The sequence below is a fragment of the Acomys russatus genome, chromosome 5, assembly GCF_903995435.1.
Source record: "Acomys russatus chromosome 5, mAcoRus1.1, whole genome shotgun sequence".
Classification (NCBI taxonomy): domain Eukaryota; kingdom Metazoa; phylum Chordata; class Mammalia; order Rodentia; family Muridae; genus Acomys; species Acomys russatus.
The window spans coordinates 8,868,112-8,893,319 of NC_067141.1; the positions used below are offsets into that span (position 1 = coordinate 8,868,112).

Here is a 25,208-nt window from a genome sequence, read left to right on the forward strand (position 1 = left end):
TGTATACTGTATATGCACGCTGGCCTGTCAGTTCACATAGGGCACACTGTATACTGTACATGCACGCTGGCCTGCCAGTTCACGCAGGGCACACTGTATACTGTATATGCACACTGGCCTGTCAAGGCAGGGCACACTGTATACTGTATATGCACACTAGCCTGTCAGTTCACATAGGGCACATTGTATACTGTATATGCACGCCGGCCTGTCAGTTCACGCAGGGCACACTGTATACTGTACATGCACGCTGCCCTGTCAGTTCACGCAGGGCACACTGTATACTGTACATGCACGCTGGCCTGTCAGTTCACGCAGGGCACACTGTATACTGTACATGCACGCTGGCCTGTCAGTTCACGCAGGGCACACTGTATACTGTACATGCACGCTGGCCTGTCAGTTCACGCAGGGCACACTGTATACTGTACATGCACGCTGGCCTGTCAGTTCACGCAGGGCACACTGTATACTGTATATGCACGCTGGCCTGTCAGTTCACGCAGGGCACACTGTATACTGTATATGCACGCTGGCCTGTCAGTTCACGCAGGGCACCCTGTATACTGTATATGCACGCTGGCCTGTCAGTTCACGCAGGGCACACTGTATACTGTACATGCACGCTGGCCTGTCAGTTCACGCAGGGCACACTGTATACTGTACATGCACGCTGGCCTGTCAGTTCACGCAGGGCACACTGTATACTGTACATGCACGCTGGCCTGTCAGTTCACGCAGGGCACACTGTATACTGTATATGCACGCTAGCCTGTCAGTTCACGCAGGGCACACTGTATACTGTATATGCACGCTGGCCTGTCAGTTCACGCAGGGCACACTGTATACTGTACATGCACGCTGGCCTGTCAGTTCACGCAGAGCACACTGTATACTGTACATGCACGCTGGCCTGTCAGTTCACGCAGGGCACACTGTATACTGTACATGCACGCTGGCCTGTCAGTTCACGCAGGGCACACTGTATACTGTACATGCACGCTGGCCTGTCAGTTCACGCAGGGCACACTGTATACTGTACATGCACGCTGGCCTGTCAGTTCACGCAGGGCACACTGTATACTGTACATGCACGCTGGCCTGTCAGTTCACGCAGGGCACACTGTATACTGTACATGCACGCTGGCCTGTCAGTTCACGCAGGGCACACTGTATACTGTACATGCACACTGGCCTGTCAGTTCACGCAGGGCACACTGTATACTGTACATGCACGCCGGCCTGTCAGTTCACGCAGGGCACACTGTATACTGTACATGCACGCCGGCCTGTCAGTTCACGCAGGGCACACTGTATACTGTACATGCACGCCGGCCTGTCAGTTCACGCAGGGCACACTGTATACTGTACATGCACGCCGGCCTGTCAGTTCACGCAGGGCACACTGTATACTGTACATGCACACTGGCCTGCCAGTTCACGCAGGGCACACTGTATACTGTACATGCACGCTGGCCTGCCAGTTCACGCAGGGCACACTGTATACTGTATATGCACACTGGCCTGTCAGTTCACATAGGGCACACTGTATACTGTACATGCACGCCGGCCTGCCAGTTCACGCAGGGCACACTGTATACTGTACATGCACGCCGGCCTGCCAGTTCACGCAGGGCACACTGTATACTGTACATGCACGCCGGCCTGCCAGTTCACGCAGGGCACACTGTATACTGTACATGCACGCTGGCCTGTCAGTTCACGCAGGGCACACTGTATACTGTACATGCACGCTGGCCTGCCAGTTCACGCAGGGCACACTGTATACTGTATATGCACGCTGGCCTGTCAGTTCACATAGGGCACACTGTATACTGTACATGCACGCTGGCCTGCCAGTTCACGCAGGGCACACTGTATACTGTATATGCACACTGGCCTGTCAAGGCAGGGCACACTGTATACTGTATATGCACACTAGCCTGTCAGTTCACATAGGGCACATTGTATACTGTATATGCACGCCGGCCTGTCAGTTCACGCAGGGCACACTGTATACTGTATATGCACACTAGCCTGTCAGTTCACGCAGGGCACACTGTATACTGTATATGCACGCTGGCCTGCCAGTTCACGCAGGGCACACTGTATACTGTATATGCACGCCGGCCTGCCAGTTCACGCAGGGCACACTGTATACTGTACATGCACGCTGGCCTGTCAGTTCACGCAGGGCACACTGTATACTGTACATGCACGCTGGCCTGTCAGTTCACGCAGGGCACACTGTATACTGTACATGCACGCCGCCCTGCCAGTTCACGCAGGGCACACTGTATACTGTACATGCACGCCGGCCTGTCAGTTCACGCAGGGCACACTGTATACTGTACATGCACGCCGGCCTGTCAGTTCACGCAGGGCACACTGTATACTGTACATGCACGCTGGCCTGTCAGTTCACGCAGGGCACACTGTATACTGTACATGCACGCTGGCCTGTCAGTTCACGCAGGGCACACTGTATACTGTACATGCACGCTGGCCTGTCAGTTCACGCAGGGCACACTGTATACTGTACATGCACGCTGGCCTGTCAGTTCACGCAGGGCACACTGTATACTGTACATGCACGCTGGCCTGTCAGTTCACGCAGGGCACACTGTATACTGTACATGCACGCTGGCCTGTCAGTTCACGCAGGGCACACTGTATACTGTACATGCACGCTGGCCTGTCAGTTCACGCAGGGCACACTGTATACTGTACATGCACGCTGGCCTGTCAGTTCACGCAGGGCACACTGTATACTGTACATGCACGCTGGCCTGTCAGTTCACGCAGGGCACACTGTATACTGTACATGCACGCTGGCCTGTCAGTTCACGCAGGGCACACTGTATACTGTATATGCACGCTGGCCTGTCAGTTCACGCAGGGCACACTGTATACTGTATATGCACGCTGGCCTGTCAGTTCACGCAGGGCACACTGTATACTGTACATGCACGCTGGCCTGTCAGTTCACGCAGGGCACACTGTATACTGTACATGCACGCTGGCCTGTCAGTTCACGCAGGGCACACTGTATACTGTACATGCACGCTGGCCTGTCAGTTCACGCAGGGCACACTGTATACTGTATATGCACGCTGGCCTGTCAGTTCACGCAGGGCACACTGTATACTGTACATGCACGCTGGCCTGTCAGTTCACGCAGGGCACACTGTATACTGTACATGCACGCTGGCCTGTCAGTTCACGCAGGGCACACTGTATACTGTACATGCACGCTGGCCTGTCAGTTCACGCAGGGCACACTGTATACTGTACATGCACACTGGCCTGTCAGTTCACGCAGGGCACACTGTATACTGTACATGCACGCCGGCCTGTCAGTTCACGCAGGGCACACTGTATACTGTACATGCACGCTGGCCTGTCAGTTCACGCAGGGCACACTGTATACTGTACATGCACGCCGGCCTGCCAGTTCACGCAGGGCACACTGTATACTGTACATGCACGCCGGCCTGTCAGTTCACGCAGGGCACACTGTATACTGTACATGCACACTGGCCTGCCAGTTCACGCAGGGCACACTGTATACTGTACATGCACGCTGGCCTGCCAGTTCACGCAGGGCACACTGTATACTGTATATGCACACTGGCCTGTCAGTTCACATAGGGCACACTGTATACTGTACATGCACGCCGGCCTGCCAGTTCACGCAGGGCACACTGTATACTGTACATGCACGCCGGCCTGCCAGTTCACGCAGGGCACACTGTATACTGTACATGCACGCCGGCCTGCCAGTTCACGCAGGGCACACTGTATACTGTACATGCACGCTGGCCTGTCAGTTCACGCAGGGCACACTGTATACTGTACATGCACGCTGGCCTGCCAGTTCACGCAGGGCACACTGTATACTGTATATGCACGCTGGCCTGTCAGTTCACATAGGGCACACTGTATACTGTACATGCACGCTGGCCTGCCAGTTCACGCAGGGCACACTGTATACTGTATATGCACACTGGCCTGTCAAGGCAGGGCACACTGTATACTGTATATGCACACTAGCCTGTCAGTTCACGCAGGGCACATTGTATACTGTATATGCACGCCGGCCTGTCAGTTCACGCAGGGCACACTGTATACTGTATATGCACACTAGCCTGTCAGTTCACGCAGGGCACACTGTATACTGTATATGCACGCTGGCCTGCCAGTTCACGCAGGGCACACTGTATACTGTATATGCACGCCGGCCTGCCAGTTCACGCAGGGCACACTGTATACTGTACATGCACGCTGGCCTGTCAGTTCACGCAGGGCACACTGTATACTGTACATGCACGCTGGCCTGTCAGTTCACGCAGGGCACACTGTATACTGTACATGCACGCCGCCCTGCCAGTTCACGCAGGGCACACTGTATACTGTACATGCACGCCGGCCTGTCAGTTCACGCAGGGCACACTGTATACTGTACATGCACGCCGGCCTGTCAGTTCACGGAGGGCACACTGTATACTGTACATGCACGCCGGCCTGCCAGTTCACGCAGGGCACACTGTATACTGTACATGCACGCCGGCCTGTCAGTTCACGCAGGGCACACTGTATACTGTACATGCACGCCGGCCTGCCAGTTCACGCAGGGCACACTGTATACTGTACATGCACGCCGGCCTGCCAGTTCACGCAGGGCACACTGTATACTGTACATGCACGCCGGCCTGCCAGTTCACGCAGGGCACACTGTATACTGTACATGCACGCTGGCCTGCCAGTTCACGCAGGGCACACTGTATACTGTACATGCACGCTGGCCTGTCAGTTCACGCAGGGCACACTGTATACTGTACATGCACGACGGCCTGTCAGTTCACGCAGGGCACACTGTATACTGTACATGCACGCCGGCCTGTCAGTTCACGCAGGGCACACTGTATACTGTACATGCACGCCGGCCTGCCAGTTCACGCAGGGCACACTGTATACTGTACATGCACGCCGGCCTGTCAGTTCACGCAGGGCACACTGTATACTGTACATGCACGCTGGCCTGTCAGTTCACGCAGGGCACACTGTATACTGTACATGCACGCTGGCCTGTCAGTTCACGCAGGGCACACTGTATACTGTACATGCACGCTGGCCTGCCAGTTCACGCAGGGCACACTGTATACTGTACATGCACGCTGGCCTGCCAGTTCACGCAGGGCACACTGTATACTGTACATGCACGCTGGCCTGTCAGTTCACGCAGGGCACACTGTATACTGTACATGCACGCTGGCCTGTCAGTTCACGCAGGGCACACTGTATACTGTACATGCACGCTGGCCTGTCAGTTCACGCAGGGCACACTGTATACTGTACATGCACGCTGGCCTGTCAGTTCACGCAGGGCACACTGTATACTGTACATGCACGCTGGCCTGTCAGTTCACGCAGGGCACACTGTATACTGTACATGCACGCTGGCCTGTCAGTTCACGCAGGGCACACTGTATACTGTACATGCACGCTGGCCTGTCAGTTCACGCAGGGCACACTGTATACTGTACATGCACGCTGGCCTGTCAGTTCACGCAGGGCACACTGTATACTGTACATGCACGCTGGCCTGTCAGTTCACGCAGGGCACACTGTATACTGTACATGCACGCTGGCCTGTCAGTTCACGCAGGGCACACTGTATACTGTACATGCACGCTGGCCTGTCAGTTCACGCAGGGCACACTGTATACTGTACATGCACGCTGGCCTGTCAGTTCACGCAGGGCACACTGTATACTGTACATGCACGCTGGCCTGCCAGTTCACGCAGGGCACACTGTATACTGTACATGCACGCTGGCCTGCCAGTTCACACAGGGCACACTGTATACTGTACATGCACACTGGCCTGTCAGTTCACGCAGGGCACACTGTATACTGTACATGCACACTGGCCTGTCAGTTCACGCAGGGCACACTGTATACTGTACATGCACACTGGCCTGTCAGTTCACGCAGGGCACACTGTATACTGTACATGCACGCTGGCCTGTCAGTTCACACAGGGCACACTGTATACTGTACATGCACACTGGCCTGTCAGTTCACGCAGGGCACACTGTATACTGTACATGCACACTGGCCTGTCAGTTCACGCAGGGCACACTGTATACTGTACATGCACACTGGCCTGCCAGTTCACGCAGGGCACACTGTATACTGTACATGCACGCTGGCCTGTCAGTTCACGCAGGGCACACTGTATACTGTACATGCACGCTGGCCTGTCAGTTCACGCAGGGCACACTGTATACTGTACATGCACGCTGGCCTGTCAGTTCACGCAGGGCACACTGCATACTGTACATGCACGCTGGCCTGTTAGTTCACGCAGGGCACACTGTATACTGTATATGCACGCTGGCCTGTCAGTTCACGCAGGGCACACTGTATACTGTATATGCACACTGGCCTGTCAGTTCACGCAGGGCACACTGTATACTGTACATGCACACTGGCCTGTCAGTTCACGCAGGGCACACTGTATACTGTACATGCACACTGGCCTGTCAGTTCACGCAGGGCACACTGTATACTGTACATGCACACTGGCAGTGTTGAGCACGTAGCACTCTTCCTATCTAAGCAGCCAGAGTGAGCGAGCAATAATTGAGATAGTAAGTTCCCTCTTGTAGGTGTGTTTCTCATCTTAAAAAGTATCTTTGTCATCTTTTTCTTTGTAACTTGGGGGATTTAAACCAGGGCCTTGACCATGGTAGGCCAAGTGCTCCACTTCTGAGCTATATTCCCAGACTTGCATCTCTAAGAAATGTTCAGTCCTACCCAATAAGATTATGGGGATTGGAGATTATATAAAATGGAAGTGGAGTACGAGATGCTAAGCACTTTGCATATTTTTTTAACTGAACTTTCTCTAGTAAGTAAATACTCGTGTTATTACTAATGCCCCTGGGAAACACTAGAGTCAGCTGGCCAGGAAGACACACTTACCCCTTCCACCAGGCAAAGATGATACGGCCCAACATACCAGTTGAATCTGGGGGTGAGAAGAAGGCATCGGTAAGAGAAAGGAAAGGACCCCAGGAGTTCTGGCTGTGGTTCACTTCAGGCCACACTGCACTTGAAAAACATCTGGTGTGACAAATGCTCGTCATAGTTAATTCTGAGGGGTACACTGAGGTCAGCAGCTTTTCAGCGTGTACAGAGTAGACAGGAAATCCTGTTTGCAGCATCATTAGACAGGCTCTCTAGAAACCGGCTGCATCCTCAGCCTGCAGTGTTGTCAATGGCAACCAAACCCTGAGATGATACAAATGCTTACAGATAAGGAGACAACATCTTGGTACATCTACCCAGTGGCAGATCAGACAGTAGTGAAAACCTACATGAACCAACTGCTCATATCAACATAAATACTTAGTATTATAAACTTGTGTGAAAGACTAGTTCATAGGAACTACATCCAGCACAGTCTGCTTTTCAGGAGGCTCCACAACTACAGTGCTGAGGAACACATGGCTATTCCGTATAACTATTCAAAAGTTTGTCTAGTCTACAGCTGTTTCTGTAACAAAATGGTGGAACCAAGTAGCTTTGCAAAAGGTAAAACTGCTTGACCCACAAAACACCTGCAAATTCAGCCTGCCCCTATGTGGAGACAGCATCCAGCAGGCCAGCGGGAGGATTACAAGGACATGGTTTAGAATCAGACAACTGGGAGGGACTTCCATTGTGGCACTGGAAAGGAAAGAGAGAAGGGGGTGTGGGGCGTGTGGAGGCCTCTATCTTGTTTGAGTAGAGAATGCCAACAGAAGGTCGTATTTGCACAGCCTCCATGCCTGTGTGCCTTCTACAGCCACGCTGGAGCTTCGCCTTGAGGGTATCGCTAAGGACTTTGACAGACACCTGAAGTACTTAAAAAAAAAATTATACACATACACACACACACACACACACACACACACACACACACACACACACACACACACACATACACGTTCACACATACCAGAAGAGGGAATCAGATCGTATTACAGATGCCTGTGAGGCACCACATGGTTGTTGGGAATTGAACTCAGGACCTCTGGAAGAGAAACCAGTGCTCTTAACCACTGACACATCTCTCCAGCCCACCTGAAGTACTTTCAACTATCATGATCATCCTGACGTTTGGGAAGGATCATTCTATTTCATAGACAAAGCAAGTACATCTCAAAGAAAATGTAAGAATAAACTGGAGCATTTTATAACAACTGTATTTCCAACTTTTCTGAAAAACAGATGTCATGGGGACATGGAGGTCTACCTTTCCTCACTACCACAGTCTCTCAAGGATGTTGTTATGTGTGTGACACTTTCCTATCCAGTCCACTCTGCTTCTCCATTCCTGGCCCTTGCCTGAACCTGGAATACCCATCAAAGAAACTTCGTAAGTATCCTACTCTCTCTAACTCACTTGAACTTCTTGCCTTCAAGGACATATAAACAAATGTTTGTTTTTGTTTTTGTTTTCGAGACAGGGTTTCTCTGTGTAGCCTTGGCTGTCCTGGACTCACTTTGTAGACCAGGCTGGCCTCGAACTCACAGCGATCCACCTGCCACTGCCTCCTAGTGCTGGGATTAAAGGTGTGCACCACTACGCCCAGCTCTAAGCAACATTTTTATGTTTGAGATTTTTATATTAGACCAATTTGTCATTTTGAATATGGCAAGATTACTACTACTGATCCAGCGGGAGTCAGTGGGACAGACTCCATTTCTTCCTTTTAGCTGTGTACCTACATCGACAGGGCATATATCCTACTTGGGCCATTTGACAGAGATGAGGGGAGGTCTGTGGAGCAACAGAAGCAGTCTCCAGGACCCATTGCAGTCTGGAGGGTGGCACTATGATAAAATAATGACGTAATGCTCTACCTATTATCTGAAAGCCGATGCTGTCCTACCAGAACAGAGAATGTGATTCTTGCCTCCTCTTCTCTGCCTTACAATAAGCAGGGTTGAGGATCTACAACCGTCTCAGTCTAACTGGTGCGTTAAGTAACCACCTGCCCACAAATTAGAAATCAGTCTGCTGTGAAACCCCTGCCAATGAGTGGCGGTTACCAACAGGTCACCAGCCTGTAAATTGCCTTTGTCTGGTGAGTTTCTGATCCCAATCCATTCCAGCACCACTGCCACACTTGCAGGCCTACGTCTTTGCACCATCTTTGCCTGCTCAGTTCCTCTGGCATCACCAACATCCCTAAATCAGCTCCCCACTGGACGGTCCAGCTTCAGTTCAACCCAGCAGCTCATTCACCGGTTGTCCCTAGCCCAGCTTTGGCCTTGTGTAAGCAAACGCTGACTTTTGTCCCAGCAGAGAGCTGAGTGCACACGGACTTTGGTATTACTAAGCATCCCCTGTCTCAGGGTTTTGCAAACATTCTTCTCCAACAGCTGGATGGCCTATGGCTAAGGAAGGAGGGAACAGGCAGAACTTCAGAAAGACAGGAACTCTGGAAGAGAAAGAGGCATGAAAAGATTTGCCTACCAGACATAGGAAGTCGGACATATGAAGATAAAGAGCGGTAAAGAGTCACATGGCAGGGCATAGATTAATACAGATGGGTTAATTTAAGTTATAAGAGCTAGTTGGGAACAAGAGTAAGCTAAGGCCTAAAGCCATTATTAAATGGATATAAGTCTCTGTGTCTTTATTCAGAGCTGGGGCAGGTATAGACAGCCTATACACTTTTAGAAGAAAGGGTTTATTTGGCTTACGATCCCAGGTCACAGGCCACCAAAGGAAGTCAAAGCAGGAACTAAAGTACAGTAGGATCCTAGAGACAGGGACTGATGCAGAAGCCATGGAGGAGAGCTCTGGCCCAGCTGCTCAGTTTGCTATCTTATCTACCCCAGGGCAACATGCCCAGCGATGGCACTGTGAGTGGACTGGGCCCTTCCACATGCCCAGCGATGGCACTGTGAGTGGACTGGGCCCTTCCACATGCCCAGCGATGGCACTGTGAGTGGACTGGGCCCTTCCACACGCCCAGCGATGGCACTGTGAGTGGACTGGGCCCTTCCACACGCCCAGCGATGGCACTGTGAGTGGACTGGGCCCTTCCACACACCCAGGGATGGCACTGTGAGTGGACTGGGCCCTTCCACACACCCAGCGATGGCACTGTGAGTGGACTGGGCCCTTCCACACGCCCAGCGATGGCACTGTGAGTGGACTGGGCCCTTCCACATGCCCAGCGATGGCACTGTGAGTGGACTGGGCCATTCCACATGCCCAGCGATGGCACTGTGAGTGGACTGGGCCCTTCCACACACCCAGGGATGGCACTGTGAGTGGACTGGGCCCTTCCACACACCCAGCGATGGCACTGTGAGTGGACTGGGCCCTTCCACACGCCCAGCGATGGCACGGTGAGTGGACTGGGCCCTTCCACATGCCCAGCGATGGCACTGTGAGTGGACTGGGCCCTTCCACACCAACCATCAATTAAGAAGGGTCCCCACAGGCTCTGACCAATCTCATGGAGGCATATTCTCAACTGAGGTTCCCTTTTCTCAGACGACCAAAACTAACCAACCAATCAACCAGGACAGCGTGTATCTGAAAATGATTACATCACACATTCCAAAGCCAGGCATAATAGTGCATGCCTATAATCCAAAGTAAAGACATTGGGGCAGGGGGTTTATTTCCAGTGATATATGGAATTCTAGGCTAGCCTGGGCTATAGAAGATCCTGTGTCAAGAACAAAACAAGTAATATTTTTTCTTTTTTTTAGATATATAAATATACTTTTAATCCATGGCCACTTGTCTCTCATCAAGTTTATGTTCTGACTTCCATTTTCTTATATTGGATCATTAAGATAGCAACACTCCGTAGAATCTCCACAAAATATCACAACAATAATTCTTTAAGGCCATATATAAAAGTCAATTGCTGTTTTTTAACTTTTGTTTGTTTGTTTTTGTTTTGTTTTTTGAGACAGGGTTTCTCTGTGTCGCTTTGGCTGTCCTAAACTCATTTTGTAGACCAGGCTGGTCTCAAATCTGCCTGCCTCTGCCTCCCAAGTGCTAGGATTAAAGGCGTGTGCCACCAGGCCCAGCATAACATACTTTTTTTTTAATAATAAAAAATCCAATTAAAAATTTTTTTATTCACTTTACATCCTGGTCATAGCCCCATCCCTCCTCTCCTCCCAGTCCCACCCTCCTTTCCCCTCTACATATCCCCTCCCCTAGTCCTCAGAAAAGGGAAGCCCCCTTCCCAACCACCCTAGCTCATCAAATCAGGACTGAGCACATCCTAATCCCCTGTGGCCTGGCAAGGCAGTCCTGCCAGGGTGAAGTAATCAAAAACCTGGCAACAGGGTCCATGTCAGAGACAGCCCCTATTCCCCTTACTAGAGGACTCACAAGAAGCCTGAGCTGCCCATCAGCTATATCTGCGTAGGGGGCCTAGGTCCAGTCCATGCATGGTTCTTGGTTGGTGCTTCCGTCTCAGCAAACCCCTCTGGGCCCTAGTTAGTTGGCTCTGTTGGTTAGTTGGCTGTTGGCGGAGACCTAAGTCAGGGCAGGCTCTTGGGAGGGTATGACGGGTACTCTAGCAGGGACTCCTAGTAGCAGGGGCCAGTGACTAAAGAGAACACCCTCTTCAGTGAGTGGGAACACCAACTCATCCACAAAAACTTCAATCTAAATTTTACCCTGCCCACAAGATGTGCAGGATAAAGACAGAGCAGATAGAGCAGAGATTGAGGGAATGAATGTCCAACCAGTGCCTGGCCCCGCCCAAGACCCGCCCCATGGGAGAGAGCCGACCTCTGACACTATTAATGATACTCTGCTATGCTTGCAGACAGGAGCCTATTGGGTTGTCCTCTGAGAGGCTCCACCCAACAGTGCTTCAAAACAGGTGCTGAGACTCAAGCTAAGCACTGGGTGATGTATGGGGAGCCTTGTGGGAAAGTGGGGGAGGGGGAGTGGGGGAGGGGTGGGGTAGGAGAAAAGGACCTGGAGGCGACAGAAGCTCTACAAGATGTCCTGTCCAAGGGTGCTACTTACATGGTGCTCTGCATATAAACATCTCACCCTTAAGGGAAACAAGCTTTTTTAAAGTTCTTTCTAACTAAGAGGACATCTTTTAATATTGGTGACAGGTTCTAAAGCGCATATACTTTCATATCTTAAAAAGGTCTCGGCTTTTCTTAAAAACCCGCTAGACATATACAAGCAACACACTGGTAGGAAGAATCGGATGCTCAGAAACACCAATTACTGACCCAGACTGCAACTGCAGTTTTCAAACTCAGCTCAAGGAGAACATGGAAAAGGTCAAGTTAACAGTGTGGTGCTGCGAAACGGACTGGAACACCTATGTTCAAAACCAGGCCCTATAACCGGATGTTCATCATCATCATCATCATCGCCACCATTAAAAGAAGACGCAATGAGGATTATAAGCCAGTGATCACTCTGCTCTACCATGCTCTTTCAAGAGATCACCCGCAGTTACACAGTGCACTCCTGATCTCCAAAGCATTCGGGGAGGCTCACCAAAAATGTGGCCAGGCCTTTGGCAGGAGCTGTGCGCTTGCCCCGCCCCTAGGGTTCATTTAAATACCACCCGGAATTACTGGGAAAGACAGAGGCCAGAAGACTGCACAGGCACTCCCACACATCAAACAAACGGCCATTTCCCTTTTCTTTGCTCCACTCTTTAGGCTGCACTGTGCCAAATAATATTGTTTTTCTTGGTGATTTTTCAAAAAGCTGTATGTTCTCAGCACATGGTTACTATAATCATTATTTACAGCACTGTCTAGTGTCCCAGAGGAGTCGGAATACATCTTGTCCTTTTCCCCACTGGAAGTATCCAACTTTCACCATCCAGAGAAGCTGGCAGTTTTATGCAATAAACTACATTTCTATGCAAGGCTGCGTAAAGTAGGATTAAAGTTAATTTAAGTATGAGGGACCCAGATGACTTAGGGATTCTCAAGTTTGCTTGGGTAACAAGTTGTGTCACTTAGGCGGATTCACTGATGAGGCTATTCCCGAAGTGGGCAACGAGACGGGAATAGAATATTGTTCTAGGCATGGGGGCACGCTGCTTGTATGTACCGTCCAATCAGGCTGCAGACCATAAATGTTCACACACACACACACACACACGCACGCACGCACGCACGCACGCACGCACACACACACGCACACGCGCGCCACTGCTGGAGGTCAGACCACTGCAGAACTGCAGGGCTAGTGTTTGTAGTGAAGGGGGTGGAGGGTAGGGGAGGCCAGAGCGAGAAGTGTGGGGGGAGGGGAGCGGGGTTTGAGATCAACCCGTAAGGCTCCTGGGGTCCAGCTCACCTTTCACCAGCCAGGTGGATGTGGCCGCTGAAACAGAGGCTTTGGCGTCGCCTACCCCTAAGCCCTGCAAGACTGCCTGGGTGGCTAGGGAGCCGGAGAGGCTGGAAGCAAAGGCCTGGAAAGAAAGGGAGTGGCGTGAGGAGGGGTCACGCGGGGGGAAGAGGGCCCACGGGGCTTACTGTGCTATACCGGCTCTCACTGGTGCTGTGTAACCTTGAAAACTGTTAGGGGCTGGGCGTGGTGGCGCACCCCTTTAATCCCAGCACTCGGGAGGCAGAGGCAGGCGGATCGCTGTGAGTTCGAGGCCAGCCTGGTCTACAGTGTGAGTCCAGGACAGCCAGGGCTACACAAAGAGACCTTGTCTGGAAACCTCGTCCCCTCACCCCTCAAAAAGAAAAATGTTAGGGCACTGCGGAGCACCCCAGCCTTTCACGTGCAAATGAAGAGTGCAGTGGCCAGGTCCCTTGATCCTCAGCCATAGACCTAACCCCCCACGACAGTCGGTCGTCGGCCGGACCTGCACGGAATCCCACAGCTGGTAGGGCAGGTAATCCGGGCTGACGCTATCTGGGAAGCCCTGGGGCAGCAGCACGGTTCTGAGGCCCGAAAGAGCGGGCAGCGCTGCCCAGGGCCCCCAGCCTCCACCCGCGTCCTGCCCGGGTTTCGCAGTTGGGGCCCCGGAGAGCCAGCCCCGGCGCCGAGCCTGGTCCCAGCGCAGGCTCCCGTCGGCGGCAGCACTGCACCCGCGCGGGGCTCCGGAGCCGAACTGCTCTGTACACAGCGGCGGCCGCAGGTTCGCAACGTCAGCCATCCCTGGAGCTCAGAGCGACGGTCCAACGCGGCAAAAAAGCAAAACGAACTACATTTCCGGTTTGGCTACGGCGGCCGTTGAAGGGCAATACTCTTACTATCTGAGAAATCAGATCGTTCCTGCCTTCCTGGGACGCTCTCCAGGACTGACCTTGCCTATCTGTCGATCTTTGGGCCTTAGGAGCAATGTGGAGTCCCGTTGATTTGAATTCCAATAATCAGGAGAGGAAAAAGATGCCTTCCTGGGGAAATAGACCCCACTCGAGACCCCACTCATATCTCAAACTTTTAGCTGTGTAACTAAGAATCCTCTCTGGGTCGCAGGTGCCTTTTTTTTTTTTTTTTTTTTTTTTTTTTTTTTTTTTTGTGAAGCTAGGGACAATATAGTTTTTGAAAATTAGCTTGTGCGTCTGCTCCTATTTGCCACCTGCCTCTCCTGCTCCCTTGCGTGACTCCTACTAGGCACCCACGCACCCACCCACCCCTGACGCTGCTTTTGTCACATGATTTCTGTCTTCTTCCTACTCTCCTTAAGATCCCTTCCCTCCTCGTGGTCCCGTTTCTAACTTCATGACCTATACCTCCCTCTCTACAAATACACAAATTAAAAATTCAAATCTAGGACTTGCATATGAGAGAAAACATGGGACATTTGTCCTCTGAAACAGTCTTAAAACTCGTTTCCCTGCAAATGCCATGACTTCACTTTTCTTTATGGCCGAATAAAATCCCACGTTTTGTGGCTCATTTGTCTACTGAGTTCCAGACTGATTCCATGTCTTAGCTGTTGCGAGTACTGCCGCAGTGAGCGCAGATGTACCAATATTTCTGTGGTGGCACACAGAGTTCTTTGGTGTATACCTACAAATAGTAGAGCTATAATCATATGGTAAGTTCTAATTTTTTTCCTTTTGATTTTTCAAAAGTCACACCAGTTTACATTCTTAACTAGCAGCGGAAAGGGTTCTTTGCCAACATTTGTTGTTGTTTTGTTACTGGGGAAACCGAGGTTCCCATGGGAACGTCTTAGTCTCTTTAGAGGCTGAGCGAAGGCTGAGTGGCTCGCTTCATGGACTTCTCCCTGAAGATGAGTGTCTGGCTCCCGGCACTCATGTCAGGTAGATCAGGCACCCTCTTCGTGACCTCCACAGGCAAACACATGGATGTGCACTTACACACACACACACACACACACACACACACACACACACACCTCTTTTTTCTTTTTAATAAAAGAATTTAGAAACAGAATGAAAAGGAATCTTTTTTTTTTTTTTTAGATTTATTTATTTATTTAGTATACAGTGCTCTGCCTGCATGTGGTTGCTGGGAATTGAACTCAGGACCTCTGGAGGAGCAGTCAGTGCCCTTAACCTCTGAGCCATCTCTCCAGCCCCCCATGAAAAGGAATCTTGAGGACAGTTTTATTAGTTTAGTAAGGAAACATAGTACAAGTTGGGTGGAAATCCTGGTAGTTACCAGGAGGAGAGACAGAGAACAACCATGCCTTTTAAATCGGGCACGGAATAGAAGTAGACAGCCTGTTAAGAAAGGGTAAAAGCTCTCCAAGAATGGACGTGGGCTAAACTGAGGAAGGAGCCAGAATACCTCAAGCCAAGCACAGTGTGGTCACTTAGAGCCATGTTTAAAGAGCAATAGCCTCTCTAAACTTGTGGGATGGTACAAATGATGCCCCTAATCACTGTCCTTCCCTATCTCTTGAGAGCATGCCCTCCTCAAAGGCTGTTGGCTGTTGAAACCCCAGGAAAAGGGGACTGCCTTTGTAAATTTTGTATACTTTGTAAACCCTCAAGGCAGGAAAGTGGGCAGGCCCCTGCCTGAGGAGCTCCAGTAGCCAGGCCCCTCCCCCAGACCTCTCTAACTGTCCTAACAGCATGTCCAGAGGCATGCTGTCACATATCACATGCTGGACATGGTGTCACAAAGATCATCTCCAGCTCAACAGGACCCTTCCCAGATTCTGCTAATTTTAGGTGAAAAGTCTGAACAAAACTCCACCAATCCCTGAGCTCCCCCAAGCTCAGGACTTGAAATCCCACCAATCCCCACCCTGGAAATCTCTGCCCTAGAAAACTCCACCTGCCAAGAAACCCTATATAAAGACTGTGTCTGCACAGTTCCCTGCTGTCCTCTCCTGGGAGCAGGGAGAGCCAACCCTGGGTTCATCCCTCCACACCCTGAACCCTTCCAATAAATCTCTTTTATGAGATTTACTGCCTGGTGTGACTCTGTCGTAGGAAGAACCTAAGAAACAGTGAAGAGAGGTGGAGAGGGGCTGAGGCTCCTGAGGCACCTCAGCTCTGCTGGGGATGCCCTCCCCTGGGCACTGCAATGTCTGTGCTGAGGAGGCTTCCTCTCAGAGTAATGTCTTTCCTGGGCCCCCATGTCTCAGGATACCCTTCCACTGGGATACCTTCTCCCCTCAGAGCTGTGCATTTCCTGGGCTCCCAAGTGCCAGGACTCTGCTCCATCAGAGCAGGAACGCCAACAATGGTCTCTTTGGACACTGTCAGTTCTCACTCTGTGGGAATATTTTCCTCAGTCCTCACTCTGTGGGAATGTTTTCCTCAGTTCTTACTCTGTGGGAATGTTTGTTTTTCTCTTCATGGCCCTTTGACCGTTGCCCACTCTCATCCCTTCGTAGTGTGCATTGAACCCTATTTTCTACACTGCACTCTGGGTGTCTCACCTAAACTTATTTCATAGAGAACACAAGAACTGGGCCACTGAGGGGAAACCAGGCTAAGCACGAGGACCAGCACCATCATTGCCTTGGCTGTCACAATCTCTGATTCGGACATTTCTGCCCGACTCTACATGCAGGCATATTAATCATTAAGAACTATTTTGTCTAGAACAAGGTTGGTTTGACTTAAACTCACTTACTTCTCTTCCCTTCCAAAGCCAAAGACATCAAAGTTAAGAATGAAGGGCCCCTGGACATCACCAATCTTCAAGTTTTGTTTTAAAAACATCCTCAGCTATTCGCTCTTTCTTGCTTGTTGCTCTGCGTTCCTTTGTCCACACACCTGACAGGTTGTATTGCCACTAGTATCTTTGTTTCCTTGGCTTCCTGGCTCTGCAAATAAGTCTTTTTCTTTGCCCCAGTACTTGTCCCTCAGTCATTGGCTTTTTTCAAGTAGCAAATAAGACATCTTGGTTCACCAACACCCTTGGAAGCGATTCTCTGCCCTCCAGCCTTCCCCAAGTTAGAATATTATTTCTACAAGGCCTCTAAGGATGCTTGGGGTAAGAGCATCAAGAGGTTGCAGGGATGGTGTCAGAAAACAGCACAAGCAGGGAGGTTCTACTGTGTTTCTGTTCATGCAGAGAGCTCCATGGAGCTAGAAGGAGAATCTAAGCTGGAGGGTCTCTCCCTCTACACTCACCCCTTTCTCTTTGTCTCCCCAATTCTCCTTCCCACCTGGTTTAGGGAATTGTCCGTAAAATAGGATTTTTCCAAAAGCATCTTCTTTTTTCTTTAAATCAGAAAATAAAATATCATTTCTTAGCCTGGCATTCTTAGCCTACAGCTGCTCCCACACACACCCTGTTTGTTTGTCAAGCTTGGCAGCAAGTATCATCTTGTGCCATCTTGACAGCCCAGTACGTAACTATTTAGATGTCCTGTGTGTTACACATTATTTAGAAATACTGACAAGTATTCAAAGGTAACTTTGTTCCACTGAGGCAAAGACATACTTTCATTTTTCCTTATAGTTGAAAAGGCTTCACTATGTATGTATCCTACCTTTTCTGAAAGTATTTTTATAATGATAAATACTTAATATGTGCTTGAGAAAGTGTCTGGCATGAAAGAATACATGTAGAATAAACTTCTTTTTGTAGAATGAGGTGTTGTTTGGATATAGCCTGGAACTGGCCTTTACCCTGACTCTCCTTCCTCTGCCTCCTGAATGTGGTTTTGTAGCCTGGCTTCTAAACTGCTCTTAATGTGGCAGCTGTGGATTGGAGGAACAATGCTGTTAACATTGTGTACGATGCAAAAGTGCCCATTACGTAATGGGATTTAGAAAATGTTAGTTTCCTCAGCATTCCCAGACTGGCTTGGGGGTTGTAGAGGAAAGGGCAAATATATATTCCTGGCTTGTTTCTTGCATTTTCTGTCTTCATTTATCTATTTTTTTTCTTGGTATCTCTATCTTTCTAACTCCAGGGAGGCCTCACCACCCACCTTCCCCACCCCAGGATAAACTATCACGCTCCTTCAGGACCTCAATACAGGGCGTTTCCTTCTTAAGCTAACTCCTGCCTCTGCCTACATCCAGCTGAGTGCAGAGGACACAGAAGCCCTGAAGAGTGAGGTCAGCGCAGCACCCTTGGACCTGAATGTGAGCCCACATTGGTAGAAATGTGATTTCAGAGCAGAGCAGGACTCAAAAGGCTTAGGAAAGGAGACGTTCTCTCTCAGCTATAAGGACTATTTAACAGGGTGATGGTGAGGGAGTTGGGGAGGATACTCAGGCCCGAGGGAAAAAGATTAATATTACCTCTCTCTTTAACTGACAGATGGCCCCTTTTCAGACTAATAAGGAGCTGATCTCTGCAGGAATAAAGGAGTTTAATGTTCTGCTGAATCAGCAGGTAAGCCCGCATGCGTGCACTGTTTCAAAGGACAGAGATGGAGAGTGTGTGTGTGCTGGGAGGTCGGGGAAGGCTCTTTTGAAATTGAAAGGGCAATGTAGCATTGAGTCGAATATCTAAAAACAGGGAGTAGAAATATAAGACCATCCTGGCACTCCACGTCGCTGACTACATTCTCCCCCGACCGCCCTCTCTTCTCCCCTCACCCTTAGGTCTTTGAGGACCCTCTTATCCCTGAAGAGAACATGGTGACTGTGGTTGGTGACTGGGTGGACTTGTACACCAGCTATTACACGAAGCACACGCTTGGGGAGCAGCCAGAGCAAGACAAGACTCTGGAGGAACTCCAGCGGGAGCTGAGTACTTTGGGGAGTCAGTTTTTGGCCAAATATAGGAGCTTTCTGAAGTCCAAAGAACCCCCAAAGAGTAAAGCCTCATAGCCTGAAGGATCAGGGCATCATGGCTAAGAACCCTGAAGCCTTGGGTTCTGCAATGTCCTCATCCCCTGACATGGCTGTACCTTGACACCCCAATAAAGAACAAAACTAAGTTTGGTTTAAAAGACTCCGGGTTCTTCCCCCCCCCCCCCCCCCCGCTGTTGCTGGACGTTGGAGCGCTTGATCCCTTTTTCTTAGTTAAACATTTTTAAAGATGATTTTGGAGATTTAGTTCAGCAGCTCTGAGAAAACACTGGCTATTGCTAGAATAAGATGTACACTCAGCCAGTCAGAGACTAAAGAGAAAGTTCTAGGTGCAGGAAGATGATAGGAAGAAAAGCAGATGGAAAGCCTCCGTACACTGTGGCTCCTGACTTGCTCATCTAGCAGGAAGCCATTGCAGAGCCCCTAGGTCATCCGTGCCAGTCTTCTGCTCTGGTGTTCCCATCTCCCTCCCTTAGCTCCAGCCTGACGTCAATATTCTAGCATCATCTATTACAAAGCACCTTCCTGGACACTCCAAGGAGCACCATGGTCACTTAGAGTTGGAGGGGGTGGGGCTGCTGGGAGCCGTCTTGTTCATCCCTTATGCATCAGGTGGGAAGTCCCTTACCTTGGCCTCCAGGTCCCGAAGCAGAAGCAGTCAGCTTCCCGACTGCTAATTTAGCTTCCTCACTCCTGTCACTCATGGACTAAAGCACCCCGCACCCCTCTTTTTGGAGCTCCAGACTTTTTACTTTAAGAAGTTTGGGTGGATACAGACCCAGGTTAGTTTCTGTAGCTTAGGTGGGGCAGGAATGAAGAAGCAAAAAATTTAAGACCACTGTTCAGTCTCCTGTAAAAGCTTGAAAACACAAACAGGAAGGATGGGGGGTGGGGCATGCTGGGGGGTGGGGAGAGGTGCTTTCATGTCATTTTTCATTTCATGTGAGAACATTTTGGGTGAATAAAATGCATCTGTGAAGGCCAATTTCTGAGGGTGGGGGCAGGGGGACAGACAGACAGACAGAGACAGAGGGACAGAGAGTTGGGGGTTGTGGGGAGGTAGGTGTGGTTCAGAGTAAGGAGAAACCAGCAAGGTCTCCCAGGCACCCTTCCAATTTTGAGGCCCCCCCCCCAATTTACTGGGAGTGGCAGCTTTTCAGAGAAACACGACACACGCCCTTCTGAGGGACGGTTGGTTTTGATGGAGGCTGGAGACTTCTCCTTGGACCCCTTGGCAAATCTCAAGTCTGTTCATGGGAATCCGGTGCCTTTGCACAGAGGGTAGTACACGGCTTCACCCTAGGTCAGGACCTGGAGTAGAGTCAAGTGGGTACTGGAGTCACCGAGGAGCCAGATAAGGAAGTTATTTACAGCCTTGCTGTGCACAGGGTGCCTGAAAAGACGGCTCAGAAGCCACTTGGCCTCAATACACGAGGATGATCTTTCTGTAAGCCCCAGGATGCTATTTAACCTTTCCCCAAGCGTTCAGACCAGGGAAGAACATAAATTACTAGGTACTTCTAGTAAGGAGAACAACTACACACCAAGCATTCCATGAACTGTGAGCCTGAGAAGGTGCCTTTTAATTGTGTCCGTGTTCGTGCATTGTTACCGTGAGTTTAGTCACAAGTCTACCTAGAAGAAGATCTAGAATGCTCTGAGCTTTGTGTTTAGAGGTGGTGGGATCTAGTAGTCCAAAGCAATACAATAGTAAAATGAGAATAAAGTTTAGTGTAAAGAATGAAGATTCTTAAGTAGATCATTATGACGGGCGGATCTGGGCCCAGGGGTCCTGCTCAAACTACGGCACCAACCAAGGACAATACATGCAGTAAACATCGAACCCCTACCCAGATCTAGCCAATGGACAGGACATTCTCCACAGTTGAGTGAAGAGTAGGGACTGACTTTCACATGAACTCTGGTGCCCCATATTTGACCATGTCCCCTTGATGGGGAGGCCCGGTGGCACTCGGAAAGGATAGCAGACTACCAAGAGGAGACTTGATACCCTATGAGCATATAGAGGGAGAGGAGGTCCCCCTCAGGCACAGACGTAGGGGAGGGGAATAGGGTGAAAGTGGGAGGGAGGGAAGAATGGGAGGATACAAGTGATGGGATAACAATTGAGATGTACTTTGAATAAATTAATTAAAAACAAATAAAAATTTAAAAAGAAAAAAAAAGATTGAAGATTCTTTGTAATATCAGCTCTTGAACCAATTCTAGAGAGAAGGCTATAGGCAGGGGGTACAGGGTGGGAGGTAGGGGGTAGAGGGTAGGGGTGGGGTGGGGATGGGGTGGGGATAAGGTGGAGCTACAGTCCCACAGCATCCACACCCTGAAGGGAGCCCTGGCCAAAGGCTGACTCTGAACATGAGCCACACCTTCATCTCTGATAGTTGCCCTGCCTGCCTTTCACTCTGATCAGGACAGACGCCTTGTCCTTACAATGTCCCTGGATGGCACACAGGTCTTGTGCACACAGTAATCTCAGTGTAGAAGTCGCTCTGACTTAAGGCACCATTCTAATTCTCAACCTGACTCTTTCCTGAGAGAGAGAGAGATCAGGTTTCGTAATAAAGCTGTATAAAATATTACTCTTAGAGTTAAATCATCCCACAGGGGTTGTTCAGCTTGCTGCCCTAAAGGTTACGGCATGACATTCGAATGAAGGAATTTTCAAAGAGCTGCCTAACTTCAAAACCTACAAGGGATATAGATGTTTTTCAAGTGCCTTGAAGATGTGAAAGCATGTAATTTTTGTGTCTATTTGAAAATGATGTGTGTGACCAACACACCGCAGCTGGTAGACACTGAAAAGCAACGCAGATCGTTTTTTGAGGCAGATAGCATTCTCTGAAAAGTAATTCCAAATGCTGCCAGTGCATGCTAACACCAATTCAGATGGTGTTCAACCAACAAAGCCAGCGAAACGCTAAAGTGCTCACATCTGCTCTGACTTTTAAAATACCCCCCCCCCCCCCAGTAAAAGGTAAGAGATCAGCTGCCAGGCCAAGCAGGGCACTTCATTCCTGACTCCATGTGACTGTTCGCTGAACGTGCCTGAAAATGCATTGCCAGGCTGCAGGGGGGGGGGAAGCCCGGTCTCTCTCAGGTTCCTCTGTTGTAACCTGGCAGCCATGAGCTGCCAAATCCTCTGCAATTTCTTCTGATGCTTCTGACAGAACATCCTGCTCTGGAATGGACAGAAGGACAGGATGGCCAATGGCTGACTGGGGTGCTAGAGAGGCCAATGAAGATGCTTCTTAAATCACAGTCCCAGAAAAAGCCTCAGACATTCTTGATAAGGGCAAAGGTTTCTTCTGATATTTTGGATTTCTTCTTCCAGAATGCTCTTGACAGCATCACTGCAATAGGCTTCCTCAGGGAGTGCATCCCTGCCTCACCCCCACGCCTACCTCACTCCCCACCCCCACAGAATAAAGTTTGCTTTGGTTGGCCATAATTTGTGGTCAGTGGTCTTTCTCCTCATGTCAGTGGGATTAGCAGTAATACATACATACATACATACATACATACATACATATGTGAATGCACCTTTCTTGACATGTACTCAGTTTCTAGTAGGAAAAAAAAGCAAAGAACATGATAGAACTTTCTAGTCATGATGGAAGTCAACAAGCATATAGCTCTTTTTTAGGGTTTTTTTGTTTTGTTTTGTTTTGGTTTTTTGTTTTGTTTTGTTTTTTGTTTGTTTGTTTTTTTTTTCAAGACAAGGTCTCTTTGTGTAGCCTTGGCTGTCTTGGAGTCGCTTTGCAGACCAGGCTGGCCTTGAACTCACAATAATCTGCCTGTCTCTGCCTCATGAGTGCTGGGATTAAAGGCGTGCGCCACCACACCCGGCTTGCATATGGTTCTAGTACAAAAAAAAATAACGGAGTTTAATGCTTCAGATGTCAATGAACGATACCAAATACCGAGCATATGTGCACACACACTGTTGCAGGCGTTGCTTCTCCTTTATTTCATGGCTTTGCATCCTTGTGACCAGTCCTCCAATGTGCCTGCTGACTCTGAGAGCAGCCTAGTCATCATAGATAACAGTAATTCTTTCCTGAATCAGCCAGTTTCTTTTCTTAGCTGTAAGAGCAGCTACAATGTAGTTTGCAATTCTGAGGGTGGGAAGGGTAAACCTCCATTGACTTGCATGTTAGGCTGTATGTAATCTATCACCCTTTTACTAAATAATATATTCAAATTTTTCTATTAAAAGTTAAGGAAAATAGAGACGGATCCGTTTTGAGTTTTGTATCACCACCAAAAGCAAATAAATAAAACTCAGATGTGAGATAATATATGACACCTTTGTCTTCTCCTGTACCTACCAAAGGGCATGAGTTAGAAACCATTATATTGTCATTCTTTTTTAATGTTCTTGTGTTTGTCTGTTTTCATTTTTCAAGACAGAGTTTTTCTGTTCATCCCTGGCTATTCTGGAACTTACTATGTAGACCAGGCTGGCCTCTAACTCAGAGATCTGCCTGCCTCTGCCTTCTAAATGCTGGGGTTAAAGGTATGCACCCCCCACTACCTGGTGAAATTATTGCTTTCTTAACCAGAACATTAGCCAGAGTGTGTATTGTAAACAGCAGAGACCTGAAGTGATTTTGTCAACCAGTTTCCCAACAGTGAAGACTTAACTTTCATTCCCAGCCACCACTGGGCATTACAAAGGAAATTGAGGTTAAAAATGCCTTCTGGAGCGAGTGTAGCTTCTCACCGGCCCGTCTCCAGACACTGCCATCGCCACACTTCACTCTTGTCCAGCCAACACCACAGTCAGGCATGAGACACGGAGAGTCACAAAACAAGAAGGAAAAATGCATGTTCAGTGAATACTTTAACTCACAAAAATTACGAGATGCAAATACTAGTCAGGCACGGTGACACATGCCTATAATCCCTTTAATCCGAGAACTCGGGAGGCAGAGGCAGGCGGATCTCTGTGAGTTCAAGGCCACTTTGGTCTACAAAGTGAGTCCAGGACAGCCAAGGCTACATAAAAAAAATCTCTCTCTCTCTCTCTCTCTCTCTCTCTCTCACACACACACACACACACACACACACACACACACACACACACACACCCCACACAAGCAAATGCAAACGCAAATCCTTAAGGGCTTTGGGCTTTGAAAAGGGTTTCAACACACTGTAAAGGCTCTACAAAAGTAATAGAAAACCACGAATAAAAAAAAATGCAAAAGAAGAGAAAAGAAAAGAAAAAAACGTGATGTCTAGCAACCCAAGTTTCCAAAAAGCAAACCAGTAAAAACTCTATTACACTGCCCTTTCTTTGGTTTAAATGTCACCACCAAGCTCGTTTTCAGTCTACAAAGTTACTAAACACAAGCCTGGAGAGAGCCGCTCAGTAGCACCCTGTGTATGTTTCCACCAGATGCTGTGAGATAATTGGTAATTGATGTTTCTAGCTCTCATTGTTCTAATACAGCTGATTTAATTACACTGTTACACAAACAACATGCCTCTTCAAGGAGAAATCCCTCCACACAGTTAGAAACGAAGGAAAACACTTTGGTTTAGGAACCTGGCTCACTGGGGCTAATGCCCAAACAAGAGTCAGCCCCCAACAGAAGATTTCATTAGCTCATATCGACCTTAGGTTTATGCATTCCACATATGCTGTCATGCTTAAATCTCCTTTGGATCTGGCCCCAGGTTACACTCTGAACAATTTAAACAGGAGGCTGCAAGTCTGGCCAGGTAGACAAATGGGAGATTTACACAGCAAAGATATTACATACCGCCAGGATTATTTTAGGTACCAGTGTCGTTCCTTTTCAGTGGTTGTTACCCAGGTCTGTCTTGGCCGCCTGGCAGAACTATGCTCTTCCTGTTAGGAGCGCAGGGGACTTAATGGCAGACGAGGACTACTGATGGTTGTGATACCCAGCTACCCGATGGGCTGCCCATCAGAGGTCTGGGTCTTT

At 49.3% G+C, this 25,208-nt stretch overlaps 2 protein-coding genes across 2 annotated transcripts in view; one reads left to right on the forward strand and one right to left on the reverse strand.

Annotated features, from left to right (window-relative positions):
- Window positions 1–14,198, reverse strand: part of Rusf1 (RUS family member 1) — a 33,898-nt gene extending 19,700 nt beyond the window's left edge. Inside the window, exons 1-3 of the mRNA XM_051145385.1 lie at window positions 13,893–14,198; window positions 13,376–13,490; window positions 6,991–7,036 (exon numbers count right to left, since the gene is read on the reverse strand). Of these exons, the coding sequence (XP_051001342.1) occupies window positions 6,991–7,036; window positions 13,376–13,490; window positions 13,893–14,186 (455 nt within the window). The 5' untranslated portion in view covers window positions 14,187–14,198. The remainder of the gene's footprint in view (window positions 1–6,990; window positions 7,037–13,375; window positions 13,491–13,892) is intronic.
- A 4,104-nt stretch (window positions 14,199–18,302) lies between these two features.
- On the forward strand, window positions 18,303–19,251 carry Ahsp (alpha hemoglobin stabilizing protein). The gene is made up of 3 exons (XM_051147191.1): window positions 18,303–18,558; window positions 18,737–18,811; window positions 19,024–19,251. Exons 2-3 carry the CDS (start codon window positions 18,737–18,739, stop codon window positions 19,249–19,251), a joined length of 303 nt encoding a protein of 100 aa, XP_051003148.1. The 5' UTR covers window positions 18,303–18,558.
- Window positions 19,252–25,208: the final 5,957 nt, after the last annotated feature.

Excerpts from the sequence above, each read along its gene's own strand:
- Ahsp (XM_051147191.1), top strand. The coding sequence starts at position 18,737 with ATGGCCCCTTTTCAGACTAATAAGGAGCTGATCTCTGCAGGAATAAAG. Across the intron at positions 18,812-19,023 it reads ATGTTCTGCTGAATCAGCAG|GTCTTTGAGGACCCTCTTAT; the intron begins GTAAGCCCGCAT and ends CCTCACCCTTAG.